The sequence below is a fragment of the Eutrigla gurnardus genome (assembly GCF_963514095.1).
Source record: "Eutrigla gurnardus genome assembly, chromosome: 7".
Lineage (NCBI taxonomy): Eukaryota > Metazoa > Chordata > Actinopteri > Perciformes > Triglidae > Eutrigla > Eutrigla gurnardus.
In genome coordinates, this window is record NC_139921.1 from 210550 (window position 1) to 224536 (window position 13987).

Below are 13987 nucleotides of genomic sequence, written 5' to 3' on the forward strand. Positions count from 1 at the left end.
AAGTGACTTACAATAAGTACATTTGTCAAAAGAAAGAAACCACAACATGTCATGGCCGATAAAGTAAGAGCTAAAAAATAGAAACAAGTGTTAGGTCCTCGTCTGAGTAAAGTAGTAGCTGTTCAGCAAACATACCTTAAGAACAACAGTGCTATGATCAAAGTGCTGTAGGTAAGAACATGGAAGTGCATGGGGGGGGGATTTTAGTGGGTCGAGGTGAAGTCTGAACAGGTGAGTCTTGAGGCTTTTGTGGAAGATGGCAGTGACTCTGCTGTCCTGACATTGGTCAGGAGTTCGTTCCACCACTGAGGAGGAGGAGTTGCAGCCAATTTTGATTCAAGCCTATCAATCAATCCGAAACCAAAACTAAACTATAACTCATTTGAGAGTCTGATTCTCAGCCTTTCACACCCAAACTGGAAAACAATGCAGCAAATTCTGTTTGTTATTGTGTATCGTGCTCCTGGTCCATATTGTGAATTCCTAACTGAATTCCCAGAGTTTCTATCAAGTTTAGTCCTTAAATCAGATAAAGTAATTATTGTGGGGGATTTTAATGTCCATGTGGACGTTGTAAATGACCTGGCATTATCTTGTTAATAATCTTACCTCAAAATTCTTCTTTATCTGACCATTACTTGATAACTTTTCAATTATTACTTCTGTACTTTGCTCCTCTAGGAAAAGGCTACTATTCTCGCTGATATCGGATAGAACTGAAGCTAAGTTTAAGGAGTGGCCAGAGTAGCCTACTCCTCATCTTTAATAGAGGAAACATAAAAACAACCCTAGATTTATTGTCAGTACTGTAGCCAGGCTGACAAAGAGTCACAGCTCTACTGAGCCATGTATTTCTAGAGATCATAGTAGTAATGTCATTATGAACTTTTATTCTACCTGCTGTTACCTGCTGCCTGTTCTACCTGCTGTTACCTGCTGCCTGTTCTACCTGCTGTTGTTGGCTACGTGTTCTACCTGCTGTTACCTGTTCTACCTGCTGCTACCTGTTCTACCTGCTGTTGTTGGCTACGTGTTCTACCTGCTGTTAGCTGTTCTACTTGCTACCTGCTGTTACCTGCTACCTGTTCTACCTGCTGTTATTGGCTACGTGTTCTACCTGCTGTTACCTGTTCTACCTGCTGTTACCTGTTCTACCTGCTGTTACCTGCTACCTGTTCTACCTGCTGTTGTTGGCTACGTGTTCTACCTGCTGTTACCTGTTCTACCTGCTGCTACCTGTTCTCCCTGCTGTTGTTGGCTACGTGTTCTACCTGCTGTTACCTGCTACCTGTTCTACCTGCTGTTACCTGCTACCTGTTCTACCTGCTGTTGTTGGCTACGTGTTCTACCTGCTGTTACCTGTTCTACTTGCTACCTGCTGTTACCTGATACCTGCTACCTGTTCTACCTGCTGTTATTGTCTACGTGTTCTACCTGCTGTTACCTGTTCTACCTGCTGTTATTGTCTACGTGTTCTACCTGCTGTTACCTGTTCTACCTGCTGCTACCTGTTCTCCCTGCTGTTGTTGGCTACGTGTTCTACCTGCTGTTACCTGCTACCTGTTCTACCTGCTGTTACCTGCTACCTGTTCTACCTGCTGTTGTTGGCTACGTGTTCTACCTGCTGTTACCTGTTCTACTTGCTACCTGCTGTTACCTGATACCTGCTACCTGTTCTACCTGCTGTTATTGTCTACGTGTTCTACCTGCTGTTACCTGTTCTACCTGCTGCTACCTGTTCTACCTGCTGTTGTTGGCTACGTGTTCTACCTGCTGTTACCTGTTCTACTTGCTACCTGCTGTTACCTGTTACCTGCTACCTGTTCAACCTGCTGTTATTGTCTACGTGTTCTACCTGCTGTTACCTGTTCTACCTGCTGCTACCTGTTCTACCTGCTGTTGTTGGCTACGTGTTCTACCTGCTGTTACCTGTTCTACTTGCTACCTGCTGTTACCTGTTACCTGCTACCTGTTCAACCTGCTGTTATTGGCTACGTGTTCTACCTGCTGTTACCTGTTCTACCTGCTGTTACCTGCTACCTGTTCTACCTGCTGTTACCTGTTCTACCTACTGTTACCTACCTGTTCTACCTGGTGTTACCTGCTACCTGTTCTACCTGCTGCTACCTGTTCTACCTGCTGCTACCTGCTACCTGTTCTACCTGGTGTTACCTGCTACCTGTTCTACCTGCTGTTACCTGTTCTACCTGCTGTTACTTGCTACCTGTTCTACATGCTGTTACCTGTTCTACCTGCTACCTGTTCTACCTGCTGTTACCTGTTCTACCTGCTGTTACCTGTTCTACCTGTTACCTGTTCTACCTGCTGTTACCTGTTCTACCTGTTACCTGTTCTACCTGATGTTACCTGTTCTACCTGCTACCTGTTCTACCTGCTGTTACCTGTTCTTCCTGCTGTTACCTGTTCTACCTGCTGTTACCTGTTCTACCTGCTACCTGTTCTACCTGCTGTTACCTGTTCTACCTGATGTTACCTGTTCTACCTGATGTTACCTGTTCTACCTGCTGTTACCTGTTCTACCTGCTGTTACCTGTTCTACCTGTTACCTGTTCTACCTGCTGTTACCTGTTCTACCTGTTACCTGTTCTACCTGATGTTACCTGTTCTACCTGCTACCTGTTCTACCTGCTGTTACCTGTTCTTCCTGCTGTTACCTGTTCTACCTGCTGTTACCTGTTCTACCTGCTACCTGTTCTACCTGCTGTTACCTGTTCTACCTGATGTTACCTGTTCTACCTGCTGTTACCTGCTACCTGTTCTACCTGCTGCTACCTGTCCTACCTGCTGTTACCTGTTCTACCTGATGTTACCTGTTCTACCTGCTGTTACCTGTTCTACCTGCCACCTGTTCTACCTGCTGTTACCTGTTCTACCTGATGTTACCTGTTCTACCTGCTGTTACCTGTTCTACCTGCTGCTACCTGTCCTACCTGCTGTTACCTGTTCTACCTGCTGTTACCTGTTCTACCTGATGTTACCTGTTCTACCTGCTGTTACCTGTTCTACCTGCTACCTGTTCTACCTGCTGTTACCTGTTCTACCTGATGTTACCTGTTCTACCTGCTGTTACCTGTTCTACCTGCTACCTGTTCTACCTGCTGTTACCTGTTCTACCTGATGTTACCTGTTCTACCTGTTACCTGTTCTACCTGCTGTTACCTGTTCTACCTGCTGTTACCTGTTCTACCTGCTACCTGTTCTACCTGCTGTTACCTGTTCTACCTGATGTTACCTGTTCTACCTGTTACCTGTTCTACCTGCTGTTACCTGTTCTACCTGTTCTACCTGATGTTACCTGTTCTACCTGTTACCTGTTCTACCTGCTGTTTCCTGCTACCTGTTCTACCTGCTACCTGTTCTACATGCTGTTACCTGTTCTACCTGCTGTTTCCTGCTACTTGTTCTACCTGCTGTTTCCTGCTACCTGTTCTACCTGCTACCTGTTCTACATGCTGTTACCTGTTCTACCTGCTGTTTCCTGCTACTTGTTCTACCTGCTGTTTCCTGCTACCTGTTCTACCAGCTACCTGTTCTACATGCTGTTACCTGTTCTACCTGCTGTTACCTGTTCTACCTGATGTTACCTGTTCTACCTGTTACCTGTTCTACCTGCTGTTTCCTGCTACCTGTTCTACCTGCTACCTGTTCTACATGCTGTTACCTGTTCTACCTGCTGTTTCCTGCTACTTGTTCTACCTGCTGTTTCCTGCTACCTGTTCTACCTGCTACCTGTTCTACATGCTGTTACCTGTTCTACCTGCTGTTACCTGTTCTACATGCTGTTACCTGTTCTACCTGCTACCTGTTCTGCTACCTGTTCTACCTGCTGTTACCTGCTACCTGTTACCTGTTGTACCTGCTGTTACCTGTTCTACTACCTGTTCTACCTGCTGTTTCCTGCTACCTGTTCTACCTGGTGTTTCCTGCTACCTGTTCTACCTGCTACCTGTTCTACCTGCTGTTTCCTGCTACCTGTTCTACCTGCTACCTGTTCTACATGCTGTTACCTGTTCTACCTGCTGTTACCTGTTCTACATGCTGTTACCTGTTCTACCTGCTACCTGTTCTGCTACCTGTTCTACCTGCTACCTGTTCTACCTGCTGTTACCTGTTCTACATGCTGTTACCTGTTCTACCTGCTACCTGTTCTGCTACCTGTTCTACCTGCTGTTACCTGCTACCTGTTACCTGTTGTACCTGCTGTTACCTGTTCTACTACCTGTTCTACCTGCTGTTTCCTGCTACCTGTTCTACCTGGTGTTACCTGTTGTACCTGCTGTTACCTGTTCTACTACCCGTTCTACCTGCTGTTACCTGTTGTACCTGCTGTTACCTGTTCTACTACCTGTTCTACCTGCTGTTTCCTGCTACCTGTTCTACCTGGTGTTTCCTGCTACCTGTTCTACCTGCTACCTGTTCTACCTGCTGTTTCCTGCTACCTGTTCTACCTGCTACCTGTTCTACATGCTGTTAACTGTTCTACCTGCTGTTTCCTGCTACCTGTTCTACCTGGTGTTTCCTGCCCACCATTGGACTCACTGTAAACCTTTTTCGCCTGCCCGTCAGTGAAAATCACTGAAAAAAAAAAACAACTGGTGTTATTGTGACGTGCAACACATGATTATATAAGACCAGGCCTATATATTACATGCTGGCATCATCTCTAACTTCACTGGCCCAAACATAATCTTGTTTAATTCTACTTTTTCTGACTTCATTCTATGGTTTGTGATTCTCTCCTCCTATCATTTTCCATTATCCTCCTCTATAGATAAGACTCTAATGAGACAGTGAGAGCAATTAGAACATGAATGGATTTTCAGTGAAACTGAAGAGTGAAATAACATAAACTTGTGCTGACGCCATCTAGCGGATGTTTTATCCGATCAACGTTTCGAGGTAAAGAGAGAGAGGGAGGTATATACGCAGCGTTTTCTGGCATCCCCCCTCCTGCCCAACCACTGACCCCTGCTTCCCAATGAACGAGGCAGAAATGAACTGACACTGATGGCGAGAGGGCTCCTTGGTGTTTGAAGGACACATTGGCCTTTGCACTTGAGATATCACAACGCCAAATGGGCTCCGACCCAAATAGCCTCCCTCTGAAACTCTGTTTGCGCAAAGACAACCAGGACTGGAGCTGTGCAGGCTGCTGTGTTTCCTGGCATCTGTAATTCCAATCAAGATTCCGGCACCGCCCCCCCCCCCCCCCAAAAAAAAAAAGAAAAAAGAAATGGGTGAGAAAACTGCTTCTACTGACGTCAAATGGATCATGTTTAAATGACTTTACTGCATGTGCTGGTATGACAGAGGCGACCGGAGCTGGCTCTTCCGACCGAACGGCCACCGGAATCCTCGGAAGGCAATTAACCCGGGAGAAGCTGCCGCCGGGCGTTTCAATTAGCCAACACCGTGAGATACGATTCTATTTCCAACTTTAATGGATGCTCGGCGTCTCCAAACTCGCTGTGAATCCGTGATTTAGTTGCGAAGCTGCATCCCGCTGTTGACAGAGAGACCACTTGTGTACCGCCGTCACAACTGTGCCAATAGACAGGGAGTCTTTGAAAGCCACCGGAGCGGACCCGACCGGCATATCAATCAGCGTCCCGGAGAGCGGCTCGCTCGGTTCGCACCGGCGAGAAACGACATTGTCTTGAAGGCGCTGTGTGTGTGTGTGTGTGTGTGTGTGTGTGTGAGTGTGTGTGTGTGTGTGCGTGCGCGCGCGCGCGTGCCTGCGCGGGGATATGGCACTTTTTCCGCTCGCAGGAGGGACGACAGCAACAGTCGCTGGCAAACAAATGTAAAAGCCAGTTGGCTTCGTCTGGCCACGGGTGCGCACCGGCGGATCGGCTCCGGACCCGCAGGATCATCGATTCGCACTTTGTGGTCTCGCTCTCCTGCGAATGTGACCGGAGCGGAGAGGTGACGGTGGGATTAACGGGCGCTTCTCCCGCAGACGACTCCGAGTATTTCACCATGAACACCGGGATATTTTTTTTGCTTGTTTGTTCTGCGGCATTTCTCGCTGGGCTGCAGTGCGCCTCGCCGAGGACCACAGCGGGGATCGACCCCTCCGCTGCCGGCTTCAGCAACGATAACAGCAGCGGCGGCGGCGGCGGGGACACAGGGAACAAAAGAGACTTGAACCAAACCATGAACTCCAGGCTCAAGAGGAAAACCCTGGCTGTGGATTTTGCGGTGCCGTCGCTGTTGCGCTATTACCTGGCGGAGTTCATAAAGAGACCCCTGAACGGCGACTGCCAGACTTTTAGCGGATGTTACATGGTGCGCGCAAACTTGAAGATGCTCTGCATACCTCTGCAGAAAACCGTGTCTACTTTTGTGGAGCCCAAGTCCGCCGAGGACTCGGCGCGGAGGAACGTGTCCCCGGAAGGACAGCTCCCCTTCATCTACAAGCGGCCGCTGTCCAAAGTTCTGAAATTGGGCTTGACGAAAGCCAGCAGGAAATCGAACCAAGTTGTGGTGGAAATAGGAGAGGGTCTAGTGAGGACGGGGTGCGGGGGGCTGTCTGTTTACGAGGAGGCCCCGGTGCTCGAACTGGAAATGGACCTCACAACTATTCTGGAGTGGTGGCTCGGCGCGGAGGGAGGCCGGCTCAGGGTTCGGCTCATGCCCGAGAAAAAGGCGCAGGTACCCGGCATAGAGGATCGGTACACCGCGGCCATACGCGCTGCAGACCCGCGCCTCTTCCTTCAGATATCCTCCAGGGGTGAGTGTTTCCCCTTTACCCCCCTCTCGTCTCCCCATGTTGTTCCCTCACTCAGCAGGCCTCATTCACGTTGCTCCGTCACGGTTGTGCTTTCTGGTTCTGCTGAGATGTTGGATGTTGACTGTTGAAGATGCGCTGTGACTGCGTTCATGGTGAAATGAGCGGGTAAAGACGTGTCAGCACACGGAGGCAGACCTGCTTTTTCTAATGCTGATGGGAAAAACGATGCCTGGTGTGTGAGCGCGTGTTTGCGTGCGCGCGCGCACCAAGGGAATCCGTGCATTAAGGGCTGCTACTGTCATCCAGGGGACTCTCCAGACACCTGTTTCATTATTGATGCCCACAGCAGCAGGGAGACACACTGCATGTTGATTTAATTCCAAAACTCTTTGATATTTTTCCACTTGGGATCCACGCGTGGCTATGCAGCATCTTTCTATCCGTATTAGTTCTAAAATGTGACTGGTTTCATTTGGAGGGGGAAAGAGACGCCCGACAATAACATGCCGGTACATTGCACTGGGTCCATGAGAGAGTCCATTGGTTTCTCCTCATCTTCTCAGCTCCCCCGAGGCACCCGTTGCTGAAGGAAAGGGTTGGAGGTTTGAAATGATCAGGCTTTATTTTTTTGATTAAGCACAAATTAAGCGGTTATCTCAAAGAAAGCTTTAGCTCTCAATACTCAAGGGTCCTTCCCTCGTTCTTCTGAGCATTACTGCAATCAGTGTAATTGCTTAATCACTCTGATGAGGGAGGCTGGCCCAGAAAAATGCAACAGAACCTGTCAGACTGAAGCAAAGCGCGGGCCGGTTCGGTCGGAAGCTCACATAGCAGGGAGGAGCACACCTATATGCAGGCAGAGAACTCAGAAAGCATGTGAGATTCATTTAGTGTGGGTTGCTTCATTATGGTCGTGGTTGTTTTATGAAGCATCGACATGTTGGTTTATATTCAATACGATTCAACATGTTCATGCCAAGATGCACACATACGGTGTAAACACCTGACACTGTTGATAGAGAAGCAGCTCCCAGCAGGCATCCCAGCACCACAGCTGGGATTGTTTGCAGGTGCGAAGCCAGCTGGGGATGTTTTGTTTGTAGGGGACCTCTTTCTAATCCTCCCAACAGTTGAGGTGGTTTTCAGCAAAGCAGTGAACCCTAAACGTGTTTGAGTGTTTCAGCTCAGCGGCTGGTGACGGTAGCGTCCAGCTGTGAATGTGTGTAACTGTGGCAACGGGGGGGAACGGCATTAGTGCTCTGCAGGGCTGCTTTGTCAGCCAAGGGTTGGAAAGGCGACATCGTTTGATCCATTTACAGATGTCATCTTTCAGACCAGTGCAAAGAAAACGGCCCAAATCTGGATTCAGGTGATTATTTGACTACTTTGTGTTTTGTATTTCTCCTTAATTCACCAGAAGGTAACTTGAGGTTTTTTCTCAGACTCCATACATGCACCAAACATTCCAGTTTCATTTCTATCTGTAGGATTTGTTCATATATCATTCCTAGCCTGATTTATAACATGTTATTACTAAAAACGAGACACTCACACACAGTAGTAACAGTAGTAGTATTAACAGTAGTATTAACAGTAGGAACAGGAGTAGTAACATTAACAGTATTAACAGTAGTAGTAATATTAACAGTAGGAACAGCAGTAGTAATATTAACAGTAGTAGTAGTAGTAACAACACAGCAGTAGTAATATTAACAGTAGTAGTATTAACAGTAGTATTAACAGTAAGAACAGGAGTAGTATTAACAGTAGCATTAACAGTAGTAACAGTAGTAGTAATATTAACAGTAGTAGTAGTAACAACACAGCAGTAGTAATATTAACAGTAGTAGTAGTAGTAACAACACAGCAGTAGTAATATTAACAGTAGTAGTATTAACAGTAAGAACAGGAGTAGTATTAACAGTAGCATTAACAGTAGTAACAGTAGTAGTAATATTAACAGTAGTAGTAGTAACAACACAGCAGTAGTAATATTAACAGTAGTAGTATTAACAGTAGTATTAACAGTAAGAACAGGAGTAGTATTAACAGTAGCATTAACAGTAGTAACAGTAGTAGTAATATTAACAGTAGTAGTAGTAACAACACAGCAGTAGTAATATTAACAGTAGTAGTATTAACAGTAGTATTAACAGTAAGAACAGGAGTAGTATTAACAGTAGTAACAGTAGTAGTTATATTAACAGTAGGAACAGTAGTAGTAATACTAACAGTAGTAGTAATATTGACTGTAGTAGTACTATTAACAGTAGCAGTAATATTAACAGTAGTAGTAGCATCAACAGTAGTAGTAATATTAACAGTAGTAGTCATATTGACTGTAGTAGTACTATTAACAGTAGTAGTAATATTAACAGTAGTAGTAGCATCAACAGTAGTAGTAATATTAACAGTAGTAGTAATATTGACTGTAGTAGTAATATTAACAGTAGTAGTAATATTAACAGTAGTAGTACTATTAACAGTAGTAATAATATTAACAGTAGTAGTAGCATTAACAGTAGTAGTAATATTAACAGTAGTAGTAATATTAACAGTAGTAGTAATATTGACTGTAGTAGTACTATTAACAGTAGTAGTAATATTAACAGTAGTAGTAGCATTAACAGTAGTAGTAATATTAACAGTAGTAGTAATATTAACAGTAGTAGTAGCATCAACAGTAGTAGTAATATTAACAGTAGTAGTAATATTAACAGTAGTAGTAGCATCAACAGTAGTAGTAATATTAACAGTAGTAGTAATATTGACTGTAGTAGTAATATTAACAGTAGTAGCATCAACAGTAGTAGTAATATTAACAGTAGTAGTAATATTGACTGTAGTAGTAATATTAACAGTAGTAGTAATATTGACTGTAGTAGTAATATTAACAGTAGTAGCATCAACAGTAGTAGTAATATTAACAGTAGTAGTACTATTCACAGTAGTAGTAATATTGACTGTAGTAGTACTATTAACAGTAGTAGTAATATTAACAGTAGTAGTAGCATTAACAGTAGTAGTAATATTGACTGTAGTAGTACTATTAACAGTAGTAGTAATATTAACAGTAGTAGTAGCATTAACAGTAGTAGTAATATTGACTGTAGTAGTAATATTAACAGTAGTAGCATCAACAGTAGTAGTAATATTAACAGTAGTAGTAATATTAACAGTAGTAGTAATATTGACTGTAGTAGTAATATTAACAGTAGTAGCATCAACAGTAGTAGTAATATTAACAGTAGTAGTAATATTAACAGTAGTAGTAGCATTAACAGTAGTAGTAATATTGACTGTAGTAGTACTATTAACAGTAGTAGTAATATTAACAGTAGCAGTAGCATTAACAGTAGTAGTAATATTGACTGTAGTAGTAGTATTAACTAGTAATTCTAACAGTAGGAACAGCTGTGCACATTAACTATTTTATGCTATATAGGTAGTGTGTTGTATATATAGGAAGTGGACGTAGTCACCATGATGTCACCGTGATGTCACCGTGATGTCACCTGCTTGCCTGTGGAATGCCGTTTTGAAGCCTCAAGTCCAGGATTTTGACCGTTGCCATTTTGCTTTTTTTTTTGCAACAAGAAGTGAAAAAAGAGGGTGGAGCTAATTACACTGAATGCTGAATACGACATGTTTAGCTGTCATTTTTACGCTCAATGGACCGTAATTGACTAAATGGACATCTCATGTTTAAAATGTGTGCTGTTTACACACAGCGGATTCACCTGCTAGTGACCGTTAGAAAGAATGCAAGTTTAAGGCACTTATGCATGAAGTGGAGGTTGTGGTCACAAGTCATCAAGTTTGATGCGATCGGCCTCAGAAACACATCACAGCATAAAAAGTTAAACTCTAGACGAATGATTCAACTTTGAAGACTTACATTCTGTTTTAAAGGAAACACGGAGATAAGATAAGAAGACGTCACTTCGTGGTCATCCATCAGCTAATATGCTACTATATATTAATCTGACATCCGTGATCATTTCTCTCTCTTCAGATCTCCTCCACCCTTCATCCTCCCATAACCCAGAACCTGATCAGGTCTTTAATCGTGGAGCTCAGAGCCCCGAGGAGAGTCCCTGAAGGCTTCAGAGAGGAACTTCTGTAGAAGGGTGGAGGCTGTTAAAACCACGACTGAATATTGAGATTGGATAAAATAACAAAATTACTTTTTATTGCAGGAGTCATAATGTGGGCCATGAACCTGCGCATGATATCTGTGACTTCTTTTAATAATCCATAAATGGTTTCAGCCTCGTTTTATCATCTTTGGTTTATGTGCATCTGTATCATTTTTGTGTTTTTGCAAATCACAACATGCTAATCAGTAGTTTACCAAGCCAAGTGATGATGGTGTTAAAAGTCAGAAATTATATTTAAAAGCACTGTCCAAATTGTGCTAAAAGAACTTCTTCTATATACTTATTTACTTCGGAGCTTTTATTGTGAAAAAAGGAGTTGGTCAGCAAAAAATATTTTTTTCTGTGGAATTATTTTAGTTAAGTTTAGATCCTTTTTGGGAAAAAACAAATAATATGAAATAAGATGATCATAAATCATAAGGTCTCCCTGTATGAATATAGGATACATAAATAAATACTTATTTATTCAACTTTTATTTATGCAAGGAGATTTATGATCATCTCATATAAGATTTGATCCAGGAAAATGAGAATATATGTTTATTAACTAAATAGTCATACCAGCATGTATTTCTGCATTTTAAGCTTTTAAGCATATTTAGATGATTATCAGGATAATATCTGAATCACAATTTATTATTATTATTTTGGCCATAATAATAATAATAATAATAATGCTTACACACACACACACACACACACTCAACTGTCCCCCCGTCCACGTCTGATAACTCCTCCCCTGCCATCATCTCACACACACACACACACGTCCCCCCGTGTAACGTGCACGCTCCACTTGCTCCCCTAGCCTCTGGTAAGATGCCGACTATTAGCATGAAATAAATACCAGACATGGCACCTGGAATAATTTGCCGATCAAGCAAACGCGCCGGCGGGAATGACGGCATTAAAGTGGGCGCGGTACATTCATACTTACTGGCCCTTTGGGCCGTTAGCTAATGAGGACCACTGGATGAGTTATAGAGCAGGAGAGGCAACCAGCGCGGGCAGGTGTGATAAAGAGTTGACCTGGACGTTATTAACCTCTGTTATGTTCACCAAGCGCTGCCATAAATAGGTTGCAAGAGAATCATTAAGTGATGGCAGCATTAAGAGGGGGGGAGTGGGGACCCCAGCTTCATTAACTCCACCTGAGACGCTCCTGTTGCTCGGCGCTCCGTTAGCATTGCTGGGCGCTCCGTTAGCATGGAGCGTCTCCGTAAACGTCTCTGAATTTGCATCTAACAGGAGGCGACTGAAGCCATTTCATCTGAGGTGTGAATTGTTTATGTATGCTGGCGTACACAGGTCTGGTCTTAGTTCTCGGTTAGAAGAACTGCAGCTACTCCAGTGTGTTGATATCCTTCTTTATTCCACACATGTACATACAGGAAGTGTTGAGTGTTCCCTTGGAATATATAAAGAAATGAACAATAAACATGTTAGTAATAATAATGATGATTAAATAATACTAATTAAAGCAATGTCGCTAAACAGGTACATAATAATCTATTATTCAAGACATACAGAGAATAACAATGAGGTCAAATAGTACCCTCTACTGGTCAAACAGGGGCGCTCAGACAGCGTCATTACAGAGTAAACATATGAACTTAAACAAGCATTAATATCAGCAGATGTAAAACCCATCCACAATATTACAAACACAATCCGATTATGATTATATGTTAAGAACATATATATGCTGAAATGCAAACACATTAACACTCTCTTGGCTATAACTTTATATAACAAGTTCAAAGTGCGTGAGCACGCATCGCAACATGGCGACCGGTCCAAACACTGGTCAGCAGACAACAAGCAACAAATGTCCAGTGCCAACTCACTCTGCATCCACGCACAAAGCGACGACACTACCCCTTTTCCACCAACGCGAACCTAGTTCAAGAGCCGGGCCGGTGCCGTGCTGGTTCGCAGTTGGTTCAACTTGCGAACCGTCCGAGAACCTGTTTGCGTTTCCACCGGCTAGAGAGCCCAGAGAACCACGTCATTACGTCACTGTATACGTCTGAGGTTTCCCCGCAGCGCTCATTTCAAGCATAGCAGACATGTCTCTTCAGAAAAAGTGTTTATTTTGGTAAATAATACAATAACAATAAAATACACAAAATACTAAAATCACAACATTTTTTAAAGTGTAGAACAGTGTGTGATCAATAGATCAGAGTGTTTGATGTTTAGTCATCTGCAGGTTGGACCTCCGTTCAATATCGCCGATGTCCGACAGCTCTACAAACACAGAGAACAGCGGTTTAATCACAAACGTGTCCACGGCGCTGTGAACACAGATGTTATGTTACGTTGGTAGTTGGTAACGTTTAGTGAGCCAACGGCAGTCAGAAAGTGGCATGCTAACGTTGTTGTTAGCAATATCACGCTAGCTGGCTAGCTAGCCGGTCAGCTTACATTACCCGAGGAAGCAAAGCCACTAGTTGCTGCTGTTACGAACGTAATCACTAGCTTGGTCAACTAAACAGAAATGTGTCGTTGGTTTGCAACGAGGTGAAACATTTTAAAAGTGAAACTTACCGGGAACAGGAACGTTAGTAAAACTCCGCAGTGGCGTATTTTCCCCCATTGCCTCAAGCGTTAACACCGCCCCCAGCCCCTAACGTAAGCCGGGCCCTGTTCCAGCCCAGCAAAGAGTTGGGGCCGCTCGGGAACCAGTTTTCCAGGCCGAGAGCCGGCTCTTTGTCTGTGGAAACAGGAAGAACTGGTTCGCGATTGGGCACCGGCTCCGAACCGGCCCTCAAAATGCCTCGGTGGAAAAGGGATAGTCCCGACCTGGCTCCGAACGACAACGTCACAATTACCGAGGATGTGCGCAGCACTTGACGGGTAACGTAGCTGCCGCTGCGCTGTTCAGTTGACACTCGGAACTGTTCGTGTCCTTTCGGCGGCGCTCGGTAATATGACGGTGACGTCACAAACACGGCAGAGCAGGGAAGTTCGCACATGAGGCTTATAAAACAGAACCCCAGTGGGCAGATGTTTTAGCTGTGAGGCAAATATTGCACTTTCTTCTGAATGCTAAAGAAAGTCAAGTGTAAAG

General features: G+C 44.0%; 1 protein-coding gene across 2 annotated transcripts in view; it reads left to right on the forward strand.

Moving 5' to 3' along the window:
- Positions 1–5937: 5937 nt before the first annotated feature.
- The window catches only part of alk (ALK receptor tyrosine kinase), a 413707-nt gene continuing 405657 nt past the window's right edge, over positions 5938–13987 (forward strand). For both annotated transcript variants that reach the window (XM_084013902.1, XM_084013903.1), the window contains exon 1: positions 5938–6754. In XM_084013902.1, the coding sequence (XP_083870028.1) occupies positions 6001–6754 (754 nt within the window). In that variant the 5' untranslated portion in view covers positions 5938–6000. The remainder of the gene's footprint in view (positions 6755–13987) is intronic.